This window comes from Symphalangus syndactylus, chromosome 24, assembly GCF_028878055.3.
Source record: "Symphalangus syndactylus isolate Jambi chromosome 24, NHGRI_mSymSyn1-v2.1_pri, whole genome shotgun sequence".
In the NCBI taxonomy this organism is placed as follows: domain Eukaryota; kingdom Metazoa; phylum Chordata; class Mammalia; order Primates; family Hylobatidae; genus Symphalangus; species Symphalangus syndactylus.
Window position 1 is genome coordinate 22,440,850 of NC_072446.2, and position 21,572 is coordinate 22,462,421.

Sequence of the window (21,572 nt, forward strand, 5' to 3'; positions counted from 1 at the left end):
GCCATATTTTCTTTGTAATATCCTGCAACTGCTGACTTTTCAGTTTATATTTAGCTAAGAGAATAACCGGCTGACTTTTGATACTGACACAGATCCAGGAAAAAGCCTTCTGGAAAGAATAATTCTGAAATAATAGGAACAAATATTTTCTTCAAAAAGTCTTGGATTACTGTGATATTTTAGCACCTTGATGAAGTTTTTTTTTAGCATTTTCATAGTTCACTTTTTAATAGTCACAGTCTATTTGATTATACTTATCATTAGCTATAGATTTTCCTAGTGTACTTCCTAGCTATTATAGAGCCTGTAGTTCTCTTGGTTTTGCAAGATTATGAGTCCTTTTTTTTGTTTGTTTTGACGAGTCTCTGTTGCCCAGGCTGGGCTGCAGTGGCATGATCACAGCTCACTGAAACCTCCACCTCCCAGGTTCAAGTGATTGTCATGCCTCAGCCTCCCAAGTAGCTGGGATTGCAGGCATGTGCCACCACAACTGGCTAATTTTTGTATTTTTAATAGAGATGGGGTTTCACCATGTTGGCCAGGCTGGTCTCAAACTCCCACCTCGGCCTCCCAAAGTGCTGAGATTACAGGTGTGAGCCACTGCGCCTGGCCTATAAGAGTCCATTTTTATGTCTTCCATATTGTCACTTGATGCTGTTTCTCCAGCTGCCTTTTTGGTGTCAGATTCACAGAGAAATATTGGGAATCTTAAAATTTATGTTGATTCAATTGATTAAAGTGCTAGAGGACCAAAACATATGTTAGAGTATTCTTGGGTTTTCTCATCTGTTACGCTTCTGTTCTTTGGCATATGTAGGTTTAATTTTTTAATATATTCACTAAAATGTTTTGTTTAATGTACCATGATTTTGAATTTAAACTCTATTTAGGATAGGATGAGCTTTTCACTTGTTACTGATACATCCTGAAGTCTGCAGGATCTCTGAATTCCAACAATATTTGGACTTATGTCCCTGGAGTAGACCCTGAAGTTCTATAACTAGGGTGTGGTTAGGCCATTTGGAATTAAATGGTCTTTTGTTTTGTAGAAAATATTGATGTGTTAACTTTGTATGCAGTTTTTAAATGGCTTGAAATATTAGTAACTTGCTTTCATACATATTTTATGAAACGAAGTTGATTTTATAGTGAAGAATTCTTTGACTTGTGTGGTTTTCCTTATTTTAAAAAAATTGTAAGTTATCCTAAAATTCTCATTTATTAAAAATAAAACTAGGCTGAGTGCGGTGGCTCATGCCTGTAATCCCAGCACTTTGGGAGGCTGAGGCAGGTGGATCACTTGAGGTCAGGAGTCTGAGACCAGCCTGGCCAACATGATGAAACCCCATCTCTACTAAACATATGAGAATTAGCTAGGCATGGTGGTGCGTGCCTGTAATCCCAGCCACTCGGGAGGCTGAGGCAGGAGAATCACTTGAACCCGGAAGGTGAAGGTTGAAGTGAGCCGAGATTGCGCCATTGCACTCCAGCCTGGGTGACAGAGTGAGGCTCCATCTCTAAAAATAAATTAGAAATGGTTACCAAATTTTACTTATCTCAAAATAAAAAACCTTAGGTATGTTAATTATATGGCAACAATGTCCAATATTTTGGACCCAGTAGATTAGAGTTTACAATAGAAAATACTGCCATTTCTTTTTTTTTTTTTTTTTTTGAGATGGAGTCTTGCCCTGTTGCCAGGCTGGAGTGCAGTGGCGTGATCTCGGCTCACTGTAACCTCCGCCTCCTGGGTTCAAGCAATTCTCCTGCCTCAGCCTCTTGTGTAGCTGGGATTACAGGCGCCCGCCACCACGCCCAGCTAATTTTTGTATTTTTAGTAGAAACAGGGTTTCACCATGCTGGCCAGGATGATCTCGATCTCCTGACCTCGTGATCCACCTGTCTCAGCCTTCCAAAGTGCTGGGATTACAGGCATGAGCCACTGCACCCGGCCTGATACTGCCATTTCTTCAACCAGAAAAGATTTATTGATATTGAGTATCATTATATGCCAGACAGCATACCAGATTCTGGGGAGGCGGGATTGAATGAGTCACAGCTCTGACTTGAGAAACTTAGTGAGTCAGACAGTAAAAAAGGAAGAAAATCAAATGTAAAGAAAACGTACCGCACAGGCCTGTGTGGAAGTAAAGGTGTTTGGGACCGGGACCGGGGGCTCTGAGAGGGCCTCTCCTGACCGCCTGGCTTCTAATTAAGCTTTATAGCTTTTAAAATTATTATAGTCAGGCTGGGTGTGATGGCTGATGCCTGTAATCCCAGCACCTTGGGAGGCCAAGGCGGGCAGATCACTTGAGGCCAGGAGTTCAAGACCAGCCTAGCCAACATGGTAAAACCCCGTCTCTACTGAAAATGCAAAAATTAGCTGGGCATGGTGGCAGGCGCCTGTAATCCCAGCTACTTGGGAGGCTGAGGTGCAAAAAACGCTTCAACACAGGAGACCGAGGTTGCAGCAAGCCAAAATCATACCACTGCACTCCAGCCTGGGTAACAAAGTGGGACTCTGCCTCTTAATATATAACTGTTCTTAGGCTTTAAAATTCATACTAAGCCCCTTTAATAATCCTTACAATGTTAGACTCCCAGATAATGGTGCTGTGAATGTTTCTCTCTTGTATTTTCAAAAATAAACCAGAATTAGAATTTTGTGACATTGAGCGTTGTTCATTCTGAAATACTGTTCCTAGCTAATACCTAGTCACTCATTCATTCTTTCAGTAAGTATTTGGGTGCTTACTCTAGTGGGCAAAACACCCTGACACATTGGAGATTCAGCAGTGAATAAAACAGATGAAGTTTTACTCTCATGGAGCTTATGTTCAGATGGGAGACAGACAAGAAACAACCAATAAAGTGAAAATGAATATATTTACAATGTCGAGTGGCAATGAGTACTATGAAGAAAAATAAGGCAAGATAAGGGAATGGACAGTTAGACCCTTGGTTGAGGACAAGGGAACCAGTCAGCCATTCACAGCTGTGGGACAGAGAATTCCAGGGTGAGGGACTCACAAATGCAAAGGCAGGATGTAAGGATGCCTCTTCAGAAACTTAGAGAAGGACTGGTGTAGCTGGAGGAGGCTGGGGGAGCAAGGCAGAGTGGCACAAAATGATGTTGGCGAAGCAGGTGGGGCTCTCTTGGCCAGGTGACAAGTTTGGGTGGATTGCGGGTGCAACGGGAGGCCAAGAGTAGGCTTCCAGTAGGAGAGCGAGGGCACCTAGTTTACCTTTAAGAGGATCGTCGGCCGAGCATGGTGGCTCACACCTGTAATCCCAGCACTTTGGGAAGCTGAGGCCGGCGGATCACCTGAGGTCGGGAGTTCAAGACCAGCATGACCAACATGGAAAAACCCCGTCTCTACTAAAAATACAAAATTAGTCAGGCATGGTAGTGCATGTGGAAGGTAATATATCCATTATTCTGACCTGTCTTTTAAAAACAGAGTGGTAGACCAGGTATCCTTATGTTAGTAATTCTGGGTCATGACTCCCCAAGATCATTGGTGAGAGTACAATGAACATGCAAGGACGCATACAAGGTTGCTTTTGTGTGTGTTTTTTAGAAAATGAGGTTTGCAGATCTTTTGTCCTTTTTTACTCAATTTTAAAAATTTTCAACAGGTATTTATCTGAAGTACTGCGTACAGGCCAGTTTTGTTGTTGTTGTTGTTGTTGTTGTTGTTTGAACTACCACCACAGTCATGCAAATGAATGTGAGCTGCTGAATTAATTACCCTATCTTCTACATCTCTTCTACTTCCCATCACGCAGGCCTATAAGAAGTTTGATGCCACATGTTCGGTCACAGTGTTTGCTCTAGGCAAATGCTTCTGGCTCTATATCCTGAGACATTAGCAGTAGCACACCCCAAAGCTGATCATTACCTAGGAGACTTGGATGTGTCTTATCTCTTGCCCTACTCCGAGCCTTTTGCAGCTCCCCCCCGATTACCCTTAAGGTAAAGTCCAGTAGTAACATGGCTCCAACCTCTTCATCTTTTGTCAAATTTCAGAGAAGGCTGTGAGCCCTCAAAGGCTAAATAATACTGTCCTCTGGTAGGTTCTGTTTCTCATGTTTTGATATGGTTTTATTTCATTGCCCTTTGTGTATGTCTTGTTTCCACACTGACGCCTTAGACTGTGTTAGGGAGACCCCAGTTTTTATTTTGTTCATAACCCCTAGATTGTCTAGCAAAGTGCTGGATAGGTATTGGATAACTATCACACTGAGAGAAGGTGTGTGTGCCTATATGTTACTGATAATTTATGTATAGGGAAATTTTGACAAGCAGGTAAAAAGCCTAGCAAACTTTTTTTCACTGTGGTCCTGAAATGTGTAATTTTTTTTTTATTTTTATTTTTTTGCTTATAAATGTGGAGTCCAGTTCTATACACATTAAACATCATGAGAATTGCTTGAACCCAGGAGGCAGAGGTTGCAGTGAGCCGAGATTGCGTCATTGCACTCCAGCCTAGGGGACAAGAGCGAGACTTTGTCTCAAAAAAAAAAAAAAAAAAAAAAAGTTCTTTGAGGTCTTCAATGATTTTGAGAGTATAAAGCGTTCTTGAGAGCAAAAGGTTTGAGAACTGCTGTTCAAAAGAAATAAATGTTTATTGTAATTGTTCAGTAGATAGCAGTTATTTATATGTATATCACAACTCCTAGTTGCAATACAGGTAGATACTGGCCAGTCCAAAGTTTTTCATTTATTAAACTGTTTCTGGTGCTGGCTTTACAACTTGAGTCAGAATCAAATTGTCCTATAATGAAGGAACAAAAGAAAGCTGACCTTTCCCTCTGTGGGTCTCAATTCCTGTTCCAAATCCTAGCCTAAAATAAATTGACCTGACTTATTTCTTTGGTTCAGTTGTATATGTTGGCTTTGCACACTTGTTTTCAAGTAATCGAATATCTAATCCAATAGAAATGTATGTTGGAAGTATAGGATTAATTACTAATACATTTTGCCCTACTTCACCAGTAAGAATTAAATATCAGAAAAATATAACTTGAATTCACTGTTTTGAAACTAATAGCAACAAGCTTGTGATATATGAATGTTAGGATTTCCTAATCAGATCTGATTGTTAGGTGAAAAGGTAACCTTTCAGCCATAGAGATGTTCTTTGCTTAAGTTTACAAGAGGAATAGTCCTACTATAAATAGTCCAGCTGACATTTAAATACCTGACATAAGAAACTAACACATTTTTTTGTCTTGCCAAAAAGAGCAACTCAAAATAGAGGTCACTTGTGTAATACAACTTCCATTCAGTAATGAAGGGCTTAACTATAGAAGCTGTTATACTTTGCCATTTATTTGACAGTCTTAACACTTTTTTTTTTTTTTGGAGACGGAGTCTTGCTCTGTCACTTAGGCTGGAGTGCAGTGGTGCGACCTCAGCTCACTGCAACCTCTGCCTCCAGGGTTCAAGCGATTTTTCTGCCTCAGCCTCCCGAGTAGCTGGGACTACAGGTGCACACCACCACGCTTGGCTAATTTTTGTATTTTTAGTAGAGACGGAGTTTCATCATACTAGCCAGGCTGGACTTGAACTCCTGACCTCATGATCCGCCCACCTCGGCCTCCCAAAGTGCTGGAATTACAGGTGTGAGCCACCACGCCCCAACTTTTTTTTTTTTTTTTTTTATAGAGACAGGTTCTTGCTCTGTTGCCCAGGCTGGAATGCAGTGGCGTGATCATAGCTCACTACAGACTTGACCTCCCAGGCTCAAGCAGTCCTCCTGTCTCAGCCTCCCAAGCAGCTGGGACTGCAGGTGTGCACCACCACACTCAGCTAATTTATTTATTATTTTTTGTTTATTTTTGTTTTTTGAGACAGGGTCTCACTCTGTCACCCAGGCTGGAGTGCAGTGGTGCAGTCTCGTCTCACTGCAACCTCTGCCTTCCTGACTCAAGTGACCCTCCCCTCTCAGCCTCCTGAGTAACTAGGACTAGAGGTGGGCACCACCATGCCCAGCTAATTCTTGTATTTTTTTGTAGAGATGAGATTTCTCCATGTTGCCGAGGCTGATTTCGAACTCCTGGCCTCAGACGATTGTCTTGGCCTCTCAAAGTGCTGGGATTACAGGTGTGAGCCGCCATACCCAGCTGACCAAGTTTTAGTAACATTAAAAACATTGTCCCTTAAAAGTTAGTCACTTAAGGAATGCTGTTAAGTGAGATTCCTACTCAGAGAAGAACCCTTGATCCTTATTGAGATGAAGTACTGGACAACCAAAGCCCTAAAGAAGCTGAGGGAGCTTGGCTTATGGATTCCTGGGGGAAGGAGCCTTCTGGACAGCAGGAATGACAGTCGCACAGGCCCTGCGTAGGTCCTTGAGTGGGGTGCAGTTGAAGTGGTTCCTAATTGGTTTTTTATTATGCAAATAACATGGGATTGTTGTAAAAAATCAGGAAATAGAGAAAGTAGGGGGAATCATCCATAATTCTTTTACCCAGAGATAACAACTGTTAACATCTTGTTCTGTATCCTTACCAACTCTGTAAAGCTCCTTAAGATGTCACTTATCATCTATATGAGTTTGCTAGTGCTGTCATAACAAAATACCATAGACTGGGTGGGACTTAAACAACAAATTTCTCACAGCTCTAGAGACCAGAAGCCCAAGATCAAGGTGTCAGCAGGTTTTGTCACATTCTGAGGTACTGAGAGTTAGGACTTAAGTATATAAATTTGAGGGGAACACAGTTCAGCCCATAACACGATCTGTGAACAAGTACCTCAGTCATCAGCCTTCCTATCAATATGATTCTGTGTTCTTTTGATGTTCATTTTTATTAGTGCAGGCTTATAAATTAACCAGTAGTAATGCAGTGACTTCCCCACCCCCCAGCCTAATTAGGATTATTAAAGATTTAGATTGAACCCTTTCTGAACAATAGTTGTGTTGTCTGGCTTTTTGCCGATAATGTCACCACTATCTTTCAGTTTTATGTTTGCTACAGGAGACTTAATCCAGTATAGCTGAATAATCCAGTTGGCTGCTGTGCAGATGAAAATGCCAGTGTTTTCCAAACAAGCAGTTCAAGTATGCTTGCAGGTTTTGCTGTTTCTTTTCAAATACCATATGTAGTACTATTTAATATTTTTCTTGTAATCAACTGACTCTTTTGCTTACATTTATTTTAAAGGAAACTTTTACCATTATTATAAATGGTAAGTTCGTATATTACTTACCCTAAATAAATTATTCTTAAACATAAATACATGACTGTAAAATGAAGTGTTCAGTCACATACCACCGCAAGCCCTCTAACATACCACTACCAACTCTGTCCTTCAGTTGCTTGGACCAAAAACCTGGGAGCTGTAGTTGACTCTTGTCTCTGACACCTCACAGGCAACTTGATAGCAAATCTCCACAGCTCAGACCTCTAAAATGCCTAGAATTATGCCGCTCCTCACTACTTTCCTGCTATCACCCTGGTCCAAACCGGTATTATCTTTTGCTAGGATTATTGCAGTAGCCTCCTAGCTGCTTCTGCCCTTGCTTCCTTCACTCTCATCCTCACACAGCAGTCTGAGGGATCCTGTTATAAACAAGACAGATCATGTCACTCAGTAACAGTTGGCATCCTTAATCTCCTCTTGCTGTCTCATCTTCCTCACTTGGTTTGAGCTAAATTGGCCTCCTTACTGTCCTTTGACACCCTAAGCAGCCTCTATTTTAGGGCCTTTGCACTTGTTTGCTCTGTCTCAAAGACTTTCCCCTCAGCTATCCATAAATCATGCCCTCTCACCTTCCTCAGGTCTTTAGTTATGACACCTGATTGCAGTAAAACTTATCCTTTATCCCTCCATTTAAAAGTATAGCCCCTCCCATATTACTCCCTCCTCCAGAACACCAGGATCTGTCATACTGTATAATTTACATATTGATTTTTGTCCATTATATGTCTCCTACTAGAATGTAAGCTACAGGCATTTTTGTTTTATTCACTGCTTGTTCTTCAGTGCTTAGAAAAGTCCCCGATGTATACTAAGTGCTCAAATATTTATTCCAATTGAATTAATGGCATGTGTCCTACACTTTTGGAAATACAAATACTGGCAACACCTCCCACAATCTGGGGTCCCTCCAGTGAGCCTCTCTTCACAGTCACATTTGTCTCTGAGTCCTATTTGTCTCTGAGAGTCTGGCCAATTGAGAGCTCAGCATTCAAGGCAGAGAGCTTGAAACTTGACTGGATCCTGAGTTTTTTCCAGAGAAAATAGTGCATATGCCAGGGAAAATGGGGGAGGAAGGAGAGACAGGCAGGATTGGTTGGGAGTGCAACCCTAAGAGAGATGATTTGTTCCCCAAGCACAGAAGGAAAGGCCATCTCTCTCTCCTCCCATAGCCCCATCCCTTGTCTGGCCCCAGTACCTAGGTTCTGTTCTAGAAGACACCTAGAAATGGCTCAAGCCTCAGCCTGAACCCGGTACTGTGGCTTGAACCTGTGAGGTGTTTTCATGCGTTGCTTTCAAGAGCTACTTGCCAGGCTTTGGGATTTTTGGAAAAAAATTAGAGAACCAGCTATTCCCTTTTAGCTTTTTTGTAAGTTAAAAGAGAAACTATCACTTAAATAATTGAAAAACAATAGAATATTTTATCCTTGGTGCCTTCGGTTGACTCTTAGTTGATTAAGAGGATACCATTTTTATTTGCCATATCCATGGTGACTATTCCTCCTAAAGGTTGTTTGAGAGTCATGCCAACAAATAAGCATAGTCTTAGCCTCTTGTCTTCCAAGGTACTTTTGTTAGTGCCTGATATTGATGGTTTTCATCTCACACTAGTTGACCCCCAATTCATAGACATTTAGACATGTAAGCCCATTAGGAGGTTTGTCCAAGGGGTAGGGGTGGGGTATCTTTCTAAGTTTGGTTATCTAGCCTTAGTCACTTCACCTGTCAGAGAACCATGTGCCCCTTCCCTCTGGTTGTGCTGGTTGATACTGATAGCTTTGTAAGTAGCAAGTTTGAGGTGTAATAACTTTCCGTGATTTTTTGCATGTTAGCATCTTGATTCCCAGGGAGAGATAATGAGCAGCTAGCTCTAGGCTTACAAGTTCCCCTGGAGTTGCTGGTATCTTGAATTTCTTTCCATTTATTTTAGGAGTAAAAGTCCCTCGCAATTTCCGACTGTTGGAAGAACTCGAAGAAGGCCAGAAAGGAGTAGGAGATGGCACAGTTAGCTGGGGTCTAGAAGATGACGAAGACATGACACTTACAAGATGGACAGGGATGATAATTGGGCCTCCAAGAGTAAGCGTCGAGCTACGGCTATAAATGTCAATGTCTTAAATTCACTGTGCCTCCTTTTAAAAAATATTAGCCTTATCACGGAAAAAAAGCTCACCAATGGTATATTTTCTGAAATGTGGCTATTCTTTTTTGACCAGTTTCATTTTATATATTTGAACCTCCTCTGATGCTGTTTAACCCCTCTAAATGGTAAGCAAAAACCTGTTTAGACTCATAGTGTGAATTTATATGACAATGTAGACAGTGAGGTGTGAAGTCATTGCACCGTCAGATGTCATTCAGAACAATCTCTGGGCTAACCAAATAACTAGGCCCTAGGTATAGCCAGTATTCCTGAAGCCAGTCTCCAAATGAACTCTGGAAAGCCTTCCCAGTTGTGGTTTTTCCTCACTGTCTCCCAGGTCTGCCGTGCACCTGTATCCTAGTTCCTTGGGCCATTCAGCAAAGGTCCCTTGCCAGCCTGTCAGCTCCTGGTCTATTCCAGGCACTACTAGACCCAGAGGCCTTTGCAAAGAAGACGAAGACAGTGAGGATGGGGAAAAGTGGCCTCTTTCAGAACTTCCTGATTTGTGAGAGTTCCCAGTCTTCATAATGCCAGCCAACCATTTTTTGAGGACACATTGTAAACCCTCAAGAAATGTCTCTTAACTCTCACAAGACCCTATTGTTAGGTGCAATTGCATTCCATTTTACAGATGAGGAGACAGACTCAGAGGAGTCAGGTCTCTTGCCCAAAGTCACATAGCTGGTAACCCCCAAACCAGATCTGACTCCAGAGCCTGTGCTCTTAACCACTGTGCTGTGGTGTCTCCCTTTTGTTTACATTTTGAGTTTTCATCTGTTACCATTTTAGAAGATACTAATCAAGTAGTAACTTGATGTAGGAGTCAAGAAATCGATTTCCATACTGTGACACACACTTCAGACAAGCAGTAAGGGCTTCTGCCTGAATGTAGCAAGACCTGTCCTGTGTCTGCTTGTGTTTAAGGATGATGACAACATTCATTCATTCTTTTGATTGTGTGCAGGACTCTGCACTAGCACTGTGGGAGCAGAAAGACATGTAGGGTGTGGCCCCGGCTGGAATAGGGACAAGTGACATGTTCGTTAAGTGTTAGGACACTAATGCTCACCTCAGATGGTCATCAACATTCATGGTGAATGATTGGCTTTGCCATTTAATGTTGCTTCTTAAGTCATTTTGTGACCCTATCGTTTTGTGGAGTTTAAAAAATATATACATTCGATCTGTTTTTACTCATTTCTTTATCCTTTTTTTCCTGTGAAAACCAGAATTTTCTGTGTCTGCTAAATACCGGGGAAAACCCAATCTAGAAATCCTGTTTCTCCGTGGAGATAATTTTCTTTGCTGTCTCTGAAGGTCCATCATATGCTGACGTCTTCTTCACTGCATGTCTTCTCTTCCTAAGAATGATTTTGGATCATCTTGAGGATGAGAACTGTGCTTCCCTCCTTACTTCCCAGAATACCTAGAAATGACTCAGAATGGGGTACTCAATAGATTTTTTTGTTTGTTTTTTTTTGTTTGTTTGTTTGTTTTTTTGAGACGGAGTCTCACTCTTTCACCCAGGCTGGAGTGCAGTGGCGCGATCTCGGCTCACTGCAGGCTCCGCCCCCCGGGGTTCACGTCATTCTCCTGCCTCAGCCTCCCGCGTAGCTGGGACTACAGGCGCCTGCCACCTCGTCCGGCTAATTTTTTGTATTTTTAGTAGAGACGGGGTTTCACCGTGTTAGCCAGGATGGTCTCGATCTCCTGACCTTGTGATCTGCCCGCCTCGGCCTCCCAAAGTGCTGGGATTACAGGCGTGAGCCACCGCGCCCGGCCAACTCAATAGATTTGTTAATCGACTTACTGATTTACAGGTTCTAAAATATTGAGAATTGAACCAATGTACAACATTGTGATACACTAAATACCACTGAATTGTACACTTTCGAAAAAACACACAAGACGATGAATCAGTAAGTTCTGCTGAAAATATTCTATCTGCCTAAAACAGCTTGGGCTACCCTGAATTTCAGTTTATCTCTTTCCAAAAGAGGCTTTGGAAGTTGTAATGAGTAGCTATGGTATGCCAGGAGTCCTCCATGTATTTGTTTTTGGTAGCAGCTTTATTGGGATAGAATTCACCCTTTTAAATGTACAGTTCAGTGGTCTTATATTCAGAGTTGTGCATCCGTCACTAATTTCAGAACGTTTTCGTCACCTCTAAGAGGAACCCCATACCCATCGGTAGGCACCCCCCATTCTCCCTCCCACATCCCCCATTTCCCATCTTTGACAATCATCAGTCTACTTTCTAGCTCAATGAATTTGCCTTTTCTGAACATCTATTATAAATGGAATTCTACAGTATGTGGCCTTTTGTGACTGGCTTCCTTTACTCGGCATAATTTTTTCAAGGTTCAAGCATATTGTAGCATCTATCAATACTTTTATTCTTGTTATGGCTGAATAATATTCCATTGTACAGATATGCCGTATTTTGTTTTTCCATTTGTCGATGAACATTTGGGTTGTTTCTACCTTTTGGCTATTATAAATAATGCTGCTAGGAACATTTATATACAGGTTTGTGTGTGGACATATATTTTCTTTTTTTTTTTTTATCTACATCTGCTGGAATACATGGATATACTTTTTGTTTTTGGCTACCTAATTTTTCCTCCTTTGAAGATGTACATATATTATATATAATTATATATTATAATGCACTATATATTATATATAATTATATATCATATAATGCATTATATATTATATAATGCATATGTTATGTTATATATTATATGTACTGTGTATTTATATAACATATATGATATGTAATATATATTACATATAATTATATAAGATATATAATTATAATATAATATATTTTTATTTAAAGTAAAGCAAATCCTCCAAGCCTATATATAATATATAACATACATAATATATAGCATATATATATATATATATATTTATTTATTTATTTTTTTTTTTTTGAGTTGGAGTCTCGCTCTGTCTCCCAGGCTGGAGTGCAGTGGCGCAATCTCGGCTCACTGCAACCTCCGCCTCCTGGATTCAAGCAATTCTCTGCCTTAGCCTCCTGAGTAGCTGGGATTACCTGCCACCACGCCCAGCTAGTTTTGTATTTTTAGTAGAGACGGGGTTTCACCATCTTAGCCAGGCTGGTCTTGAACTCCTGACCTCATGATCCACCCACCTTGGCCTCCCAAAGTGCTGGAATTACAGGTGTGAGCCATCGCGCCCAGCCAGAGATACATTGTTGAATTCCCCTGGGTGTATACCTACGAGTGGAATTGCTGGATCATATGGTAACTGTGTTTAACATTTGGAGGAAATGCCAAACTGTTTCCCAAAGTGGCAGCACCATTTTCCATTCCTACTAGCAATGCCTGAGAGTTCCCATTTCTCCACATTCTCACCAACACTTGTTATTGTCTTTTCACCCCTGTAGTTTTTATTATCCTGGTTCCCCAAGGTTGGAAACTAAGTCATAAAAGGAACTATCTGCATGTAGATGCGTCCTGTGACCAATCTTTTATGATTAGCACATGAGCTATTTGCTGTGTAACTCGAATATCCACATAATTATTAAAGCATCTAAATAGAGCACTTGAGTAACTCATCTCCCTATTAGGTTTTTGTTATTGTTTTACTCAAAAGAACATTTTCCATCAAAATTTCAAAGGTTTGTACCATATGATCCAGGAATTCTTCTAGGAATTTACTTTCCAGTTTCTCTTGAATGTATTGCCCAAAGGCAGTGTACAAAATTATTTCATGCAGCATTGTCAGTAGTAGCAAAATATTGGAAACAACATCATTGTCTTTGAGTATGCCATATTATGTCCTGTTTAGCTGTTGAACAATGAGACAGATTTATGTGTGCTGAAGTGGAATGATCTCCATGATATTGTGAAAAAGTAAATTATAAAACAGGAGACAGAGTATGCTGCCAGTTGGAGTGGGGGGCCTTGGGGGCAGAGAAGAGCTCATGCATACACTGCTTCTGTGTGCTTAGAATACCTCTGGAGGAATGGGAAAGAAGCTGCTGACAGGGGTTGTCTTCTTCAGAAGGGAGCTGGCTGGCCAGGGCTGGAGTGGAAAGGAAACTTACTTTTTACCATGTACCCTTCTGTACTCTTTGAATGTTTTAGTCATATGTGTGTGCTGTTTGAACGGTGCCCCCACTTTTTTTGTTTGTTTTTATTTAAAGAAAAGCAAATCCTCTAAACCTAAAAACAAAGCTTCTGAGCCAACTACTCCTTGCACAATTCTGGCAAATGTCTAGCTGTCCACAGCATTAGACATGGAATATTTCTACTTTGACCACAGAAGTACTAACAATAGTCAAGTTATATAGAGCAGAGTTTCTCAGCCTCGGCATATAGGGCTGGTTCTTTTCTTTGTCATAGGGGTGCTAGGTATGTGTATTGTAGGCTGTTTAGCAGCATCCCTGGCCTCTACTCACTAGATGCCAGCAGTACCCCCTGTCTCCATTGCAACAACCATAAATGTGTCTAGACAATGCTTGATCCTCCCTTCCCCTTCCCAGCAGAGGGGCAAAAATTGCCATCATTGAGAAGCACTGTTGTGCCTCTGGGGTTCTCCAAATAGTGTTTTTTCTGTTTTTTTGAGATGGAGTCTTGCTCTGTTGCCCAGGCTGGAGTGCAGTGGCGTGATTTCAGCTCACGGCAGTCTCTGTCTCCCGGGTTCAAGCGATTCTTCTGCCTCGGCCTCCCTAGTAGCTGGGCTTATAGGCACACACCACCACGCCCGGCTAATTTTTATATTTTTAGTAGAGACAGGTTTTTGCCATGTTGGCCAGGCTGGTCTCAGACTCCTGACCTCAGGTGATCCGCCCACCTTGGCCTCTCAAAGTGCTGGGATTACAGGCGTGAGCCACCACACCTGGCCAGGTGTTTTATGTGTGGATTAGAGCCTGGATGTGTGTTTATACCCTGAAGTACTGGTACCCATGCTTCAGAGGAACCAAACATAATTACAGGGGTGTAGGAAGTAAAAGGAAAATGATCCTTTCTCTGATTCATTATGCTCACCATCGAATGAAACTTAAGTTGGTGTGTGGTGTGTTTCTACCCACTTTTGCTGTGGGTATGCAAACGTAAATACATATCTTTTTAAGAAAAATGGGATCTTCCTATGCATAATGTTTTACAAGTTAATTTTTTTTCACCTAATAGATGGTGGACATCTTTCTATATCAGTGCATATTGACTGATGTCTTTTTTAAAAGCTTTGAGGCGGGGCTTGGTAGCTCACGCCTGTAATTCCAGCACTTTGGGAGGCTGAGGTGGGCAGATCACCTGAGGTCAGGAGTTCAAAACCAGCCTGGCCAATATGGCGAAACCCCGTCTCTACTAAAAAAGTACAAAAATTAGCTGGGCACGGTGGCAGATGCCTGACTCGGGAGGCTGAGGCAGGAGAATCACCTGAACCTGGGAGGTAGAGGTTGCAGTAAGCCGAGATCGTGCCACTGCTTGCGACAAGAGCGAAACTCCATCTCAAAAAAAAAAAAAAAGCCTTTAAGTTATATGACTGATTAATGAATATGAATATATTCTTGTAAAAATTTTTAACGACAAAAGCCCAGGTGTGGTGATTCACACCTGTAATCCCAGCGCTTTGGGAGGCCGAGGCAGGTGAATCACTTGAGGTCAGGAGTCGAGACCAGCCTGGCCAACATGTTGAAACCCCATCTCTACTAAAAATACAAAAATTAGCTGGGCGTAGTGATGCGCGCCTGTAGTCCCAGCTACTCAGGAGGCTGAGGAGGGAGAATTGCTTGAACCCAGAAGGCAGAGGTTTCAGTGGGCCAAGATCATACCACTGGACTCCAACTTGGGCGACAGAGTGAGACTCTTGTCTCAAAAACAATTTTTTTTTTTCAACAATACAGAGTATATAGAATAAGAATTTAACTTAGTCCTGCTTTAACTCTGTGTCAGTCAGGAAAAGAGAAACCATACCAGGTAATTTTTTTCCCAGCTTTATTGAGGTGTAATTGATAAATAAAAACTGTGTATATCCAAGGTATACAATGTGATGATTCGATATACATCGCATAATGATTACCACAACCAAATTAATCAACGCATCCATCACCACACGTAGCTACCTTGTGTGTCTGTGGTAAGGACACTTAAGATCTACTCTTTTACCAAATTTTAAGTAAACAATCCAGTATTATTAATTGTAGTCACCATGCTTTACATTAGATTCCCAGAACTTACTCATAACTGAAAGTTTGTGCCCTTTGACCAGTATCTCCCCTTACACCCTGGTCCCTGTCAACCACTGTTCTGTTCTCTGCTTCTGTGAGTTCTACTTTTAGATTCCATGTATAAGTGAGATCATACACTTTTTATCTTTCTGTGTCTGGCTGATTTCACTTAGCATAATGTCCTTCAGGCTCATCCATGTTGTCATGACTAGCAAGATTTCTTTCTTTTTTTTGAGACAGAGTCTCACACTGTCACCCGGGCTGGAGTGCAGTGGCGCCATCTCGGCTCACTGTAACCCCCGCCTCCCAGGTTCAAGCAATTCTCCGACTGGCAGGATTTCTTATTTATGGCTGAATAATATTTCATTGTGTGATATATGCCATATTTTCTCTAGGACATTTAAGCTGTTTCCATATATTGGCTATTGTGAATAACTGCAATGAGCGTGGAAGCGCAGATGATCTCTTTGAGATACTGATTTAATTTCCTTTGGATCTATATCCAATACTAGGCAACAGAGATAATTTAATATATGAAGTTGATCAAATAGATGTTGGACTAAAAAATCAAAGAAGGCACACTGTGAGAACACAGAGATACTGCTGCAGAAACAGTAACCACCCCCTGGGTTTGGGAGACCAAGAGAGGAAGCTTGGGCTGTCAGAACCTGGCACTTGGGGAAAAGGTGCCCCCTCTGCTGCTGCTGGCACCCGCGGGGCAGGGGCAAGGCTGGTTGTAGGAGTGCAAAAGACACTGAAGCCCAGAACCAGCTCTTGCTGCTGAGGTGAGGGGCTCATACTGGGATGATACCTAAAGGAACAGCAAGCAAATGTGAAGGGGCAAATGCCTCCTCCTTTTTATTTTCTATTAGGATCATGTGGTTAATTTGACCATTCAGTCCTTAAGTCTGAGTGCCACCCAAATATTCTACAACCTAACTAGAGAAGTGAAAACTTACTATTGCCTAGAGATAGGCCCCGTGCTCACTCAGAAGGATACCATGAGTGGTGGGAAGAGGGAAAGTCTCTGTACAAAGGATAATTGTGTCTTGTCGCTGTGCAGAGAGGTGCCTGCTGCTGCTGGCTAGGAAACTCCAAGCCCACTTCTCTCCACTCTGCTTTGGATGCTGGGGCTGGGACTCTGCACACTACACTTTTCCTTTGTCAGCTGTCTTCCTCTGAAGGTTCCACCAGTCAGGGACACAAGAGAGAGCCTGAAAGGCATGGGGAAGGGAAAAGGGATTTGCTGTATCCTGTTTGCCTGTTTGTTCTGTCTGTACCACCCTGGTAACAGCCCTTCATCCTGGCATCAGTAGTGGGTTTCAGCCTCCAGCTTTTTGGGGACATTCACAAAACCAGCCTCATCACATCCTGCCAAGCCCTCTCCTTGGAGGTTCTAGCAGCAGCCAGGCAGCACCCCTTTCTCAGAGTTCTGAGTTCAACTCTGCAGACCTCTTCCTTAGCCTCCAACCCTGGTAAACACAACCCTGGTAAACTCCAGCTTATCCCCCCCTCCCTTAAGAGTTTCCATCCTGCTTCATTTCGTTATTACATCTGTGTTAGCTTAGATTCCCTTTGAACATTTTCAGTCCACTGACGCCTGTTTAACCAATGTCTTACATTAAATTCTGTTATAAAACCTAGTGTGGAGTCTTATTTCCTGACTTATCCCTAACTGCCATATCCCCACTCTTCTCCCCAGCAGTTACTGTGATCTGCATTCTAACATAGCATGTACCCACATTGTACATTAAACGTAATTTGTATATAACTACATAAGATTCGAACTGAATAGCAGGTGACCAGTTGACCTAATGTTTCCTTTTTGTATGTTTAGATTTTGTAATTTTCCTTGCATATTTTTGTAATTAATACCTTATTCCTTTTCTCATATCTCATACTTTTTTTTTTTTTTTTTTGAGATAGGGTCTCATCTGTCAGCCAGGCTGAAGTGCAGTGACACAATCACAGCTCACTGCAGCCTTGACCTCCTGGGCTCAAGTAATCCTCCTGCCTCAGCCTCCCAAGTAGCCAAGACCACAGGCGCACCACCACACCTGGCTAATTTTTTTACTTTTTGTAAAGACAGGGTCTCACTTTGTTGCCCAGGCTGGTCTTGAACTCCTGGGCTCACACAGTCCTCCTGTCTTGGCCTCCCAAAGTGCTGAGATTACAGGCGTGGGCCACCGTGCCTAGCCTAGCTCATACATTTTTAAAACAAATTTTATTTTCTAATACTTACAGGCTTATAGAAAAGTTGCAAAGGTAGTACTTCCTGTACTACCTTTTCCCTGTTGCTAGCATCTTATGTTAGTATGGTACATTTGTCACAACCAATAAACCAATGTTGATACATTATTATTAACTAAAGTCCATACTTTCTTCAGGTGTTCTTAGTTTTTACTTATGTCTGTTTTTTGTTCCAGAATCCCATCCAAGATACCACATTACACTTAGTCGTCATATCTCTGGCTCCTCGTGGCAATGACATTTCTCAGGTTTTTCTTGTTTTTGATGCCCTTGGCTGTTTTGAGGAGTACTGGTCAGGTATTTTGTAGACTGTCTCTCTATTGGAATTTGTCTTTTTTTTTTTTTTAATGATTAGACTGGGGTTATCTCTTATATATGCATTTGGCCCAGGAAAAATTTATAATCTCCAGGCTCTGGGCCTGTAGTGCCTAATGAACGAAGTAGCCTGTGTGCACACAAATATACCCAGAATTGGAAGAAAGTGTATGTCTGCTTTTATAGGCTATACATATCCTACAATGTATTGTCTATACCCAGTGCCATGTTTTGCCAGTCTTTCGTGTGTGTGTGTACCCAAGGAGTGTCCCTCGGCCTTTGAGAAGGCTACGAAGTCTCCGGGTTATATGAATATGCCACGTCCATATAGTCCCTTGCAAGTAGACATGTAGATTGTAGTTATTTTTGCTATTGCAGACAGTGCTTCACATTTTGTGCACAAGTATGCGTCTCTCTGAAGGAAATTGCTAGGAAGGGGCCTGCTGGTCTGAGCATGCCCATTTCACATGTTGATGAGCACTGCCAAACGGCTCCACAAAGCATGAGCCATATCAACAAAGTGGAAAGTGTTTGTTTCATGTTCAAATAATGAATCTTAAGAGCAGTATTTCTCACAGACACAGAATGTTCCAGCAGTTCTCCTTCAGGCACATTTCCTTTGCTGAAACCTTTTTAGCAGGTCCCTGGAGCACTCATGAACAAAATAAAAGAAAAAAACCAGAAACCCTGTAACCCTGTTTTCTATTAAAGTCTAGCCTGGGGCTTTTTTTTTTTTTTTTTGACAAAGTGTCACTCTGTCACCCAAGTTGGAGTGCAGTGGTGCAGTCTTGGCTCACTGCAGCTTCCACCTCCCAGGTTTAAGCAGTTCACCTGTCTCAGCCCCCCAGTTAGCTGGGACTACAGGCGCCTGCCAATATGCTGGCTAATTTTTGTATTTTTAGTAGAGACAGGGTTTCATCATGTTGGCCAGATGGGTCTCGAACTCCTGACCTCAGGTTATTCACCCACCTCGGCCCCCCCAAATGCTGCAATTACAGGCGTCAGCCACCACACCCAGCCTTAGCTTGGGGGTTTTTTGTTTGTTTTTTGTTTTTTTGTTTTGTTTTGTTTTGTTTTGGAGATGGAGTCTTGCACTGTCGCCCAGGCTGGAGTGCAGTGGCGGGATCTTGGCTCATTGCAAGCTCCACCTCCCAGGTTGTCATCACATCGTGCCATTCTCCTGCCTCAGCCTCCCAAGTAGCTGACATGACATGACATCGTGCCATTCTCCTGCCTCAGCCTCCCAAGTAGCTGGGACTACAGGCGCCCACCACCACGCCCGGCTAATTTTTTGTATTTTTAGTAGAGACGGGATTTCACTGTGTTAGCCAGGATGGTCTTGATCTACTGACCTCATGATCCGCCCGCCTCGGCTTCCCAAAGTGCTGGGATTACAGGTGTGAGCCACCGCGCCCGGCCTTAGCTTGGGGCTTTTAAATGACCCTTCAGGTGTGTGTCTGTGATAACTTGACTTGAGGCTTTCTTTTACTGTGTTCCAGTGAAATTACCAGATGAACATCAGTGGTGAGAAATTTGATTCCTTAAAACGTAAGGAATTTCATCCTTGAATTGTGTGACAAAACCAGGGAGCATGATTTTTGCTCCATTCAGGATCTGTTCAGTCGACTCTGAGTGCGTAGTTGTTGATGGAGACTATGATAGGTTCTGAGGATGGATCTCTCATGTTTCCCATAAATCTGTATGTGAGTCATGCCTTTGCTTGCTTCCTACTTGTTCTGTTCACTGGGTTTTTTTTTTTCTTTGAGGAAACACCTTAATTGCAATGAGGTGTTTATTTTATAATATAAAAGTGGGAAGAGAAACATTCATTCAACAAACATTTGAGTACCAATTCAGTTGAGGGCCCTTGTCAAGGCCCCCACCCTCCTTTTTCTGTGTTTAGTGAGGGTGCCTGATGCATCACTGAGCCTGGGCTGGGAGGGGCTGAGGGGATCGTGAGGACTTCCAAGGGGAAGCAGCTGGGGTGAGAGCCCCAAGGTGGAGAGAACTTGGCAAGGTTGAAGAGGAGTGGTGGGCAGGGGAGGGAGAAGAGTAAAAGAAGAGGCAGTTAGGGCTGCCCGGGTCAGTCTGGGAACTTTGGCTTCCTCTTCAGGTCACTAGGAGCCATCAGAGGGTTAAGCCAGCAGAGACAGCTTCCTGTTTTTAAGACGTCAATCTGGCTGCTGTGCCAGGAGCAAGAGAGAAAGAGACTTGGGGGAGTTCAGAAGAGGTGACAGTGATGGAGGAAAGTGGATGGATACGGGGTCTCTTTCAGAGGTAGAACAGTGGCACCTTCTGACCGCTGGCAGGGAGAGGGGAATTGGGTTGCCTGCTAGTTTTTGCTTTAACTAACTGGGTAGATGCTGATGTCACTCATTGAGGAAGAGGAGGGCAGGTTGAGGGTAGGTAGAAATTTACAGTTTTGGTTTGGTTATAGTTGGGGATCCCTGTGGACAAGAAAAGTTTCCATGGGTATATTATGAATGCCTTCTGAATCAAGGGTGTAAATCACATCCTCTGATTTATTCTCCCCAAAGACCACTAGATGCCGCTGTTTACACGGGAGCAATTAGGCAGTACAAGACTCCTTTACTGAGGAGAGGGCACTGATGCCTGAGAGGGGAACCCACAGAGAGGGGAGCCCCTGCCTTTGAGGGGGTTACTCTTAACTGGGAGACATTACCCTTCAGCATGGTCTTCAGACACATGTGATAGCAGTGTGACTTCATATGGGACAGAAAGCTAGGGACTAGGTAGTGTTTGAGCTGGGTCTTCAGGGTTGCAAGGCATTTCAGGTGGGGGCAGGACGCTCCAAGCAGAAGGAACATCCAGGCAACAGAGCACGTCTCGCTGCTCATGGGGTAGACGGTACAGTGAAGAGGTTATTGGCATAGGGGGCTGGACTTTTCAGTGTTTCTCAACAAAGGCACAGTTAGCCTTTTAAGAAGGACTGTTTTTGGCTGGGTGCAGTGGCTCACGCCTGTAATCCCAGCACTTTGGGAGGCCGAGGAGGGCAGATCAGCTGAGGTCAGTAGTTCGAGACCAGCCTGGCCAACATGGAGAAACCCCGTCTCTACTAAAAATACAAAATTACCCGGCCATGGTGGCACATGCCTGTAATCTCAGCTACTCAGGAGACAGGAGAATCGCTTGAACCTGGGAGGCGGAGGTTGTGATGAGCTGAGATCGCACCATTGCACTCCAGCCTGGGCAACAAGAGCAAAACTCTGTCTCAAAAAAAAAAAAAAAAAAAAAAAAAAAAAAAAAAAGACCGTTTTTCCCTGTGCCACCTCAACCATTGAATGCCAATAATCTCTCAGGTCAGACTACCAAAAAAAAAAAGACTGCAGGGAAGGATGGAACACCCCAGGTGAAATCCCTTACCCAGTGCCTAACCCCGGAGTGATGGAGAAGGGGGAAGCAGCTCTGAGTCTGCACCCCTCCCT

General features: G+C 42.7%; 1 protein-coding gene across 11 annotated transcripts in view; it reads left to right on the plus strand.

Moving 5' to 3' along the window:
* Positions 1–21,572, plus strand: part of UBE2V1 (ubiquitin conjugating enzyme E2 V1) — a 35,442-nt gene that overhangs the window by 10,290 nt on the left and 3,580 nt on the right. For 5 of the 11 annotated variants that reach the window (XM_055266114.2, XM_063633408.1, XM_063633407.1 and 2 more), the window contains one exon: positions 9,141–9,289. In XM_055266114.2, the coding sequence (XP_055122089.1) occupies positions 9,141–9,289 (149 nt within the window). Of the gene's footprint in view, positions 1–6,966; positions 7,071–9,140; positions 9,290–9,690; positions 12,033–17,987; positions 18,109–21,572 lie in introns of those variants that run through there. The other 6 variants (XM_055266111.2, XM_055266108.2, XM_055266113.2 and 3 more) reach the window with 4 other exon arrangements.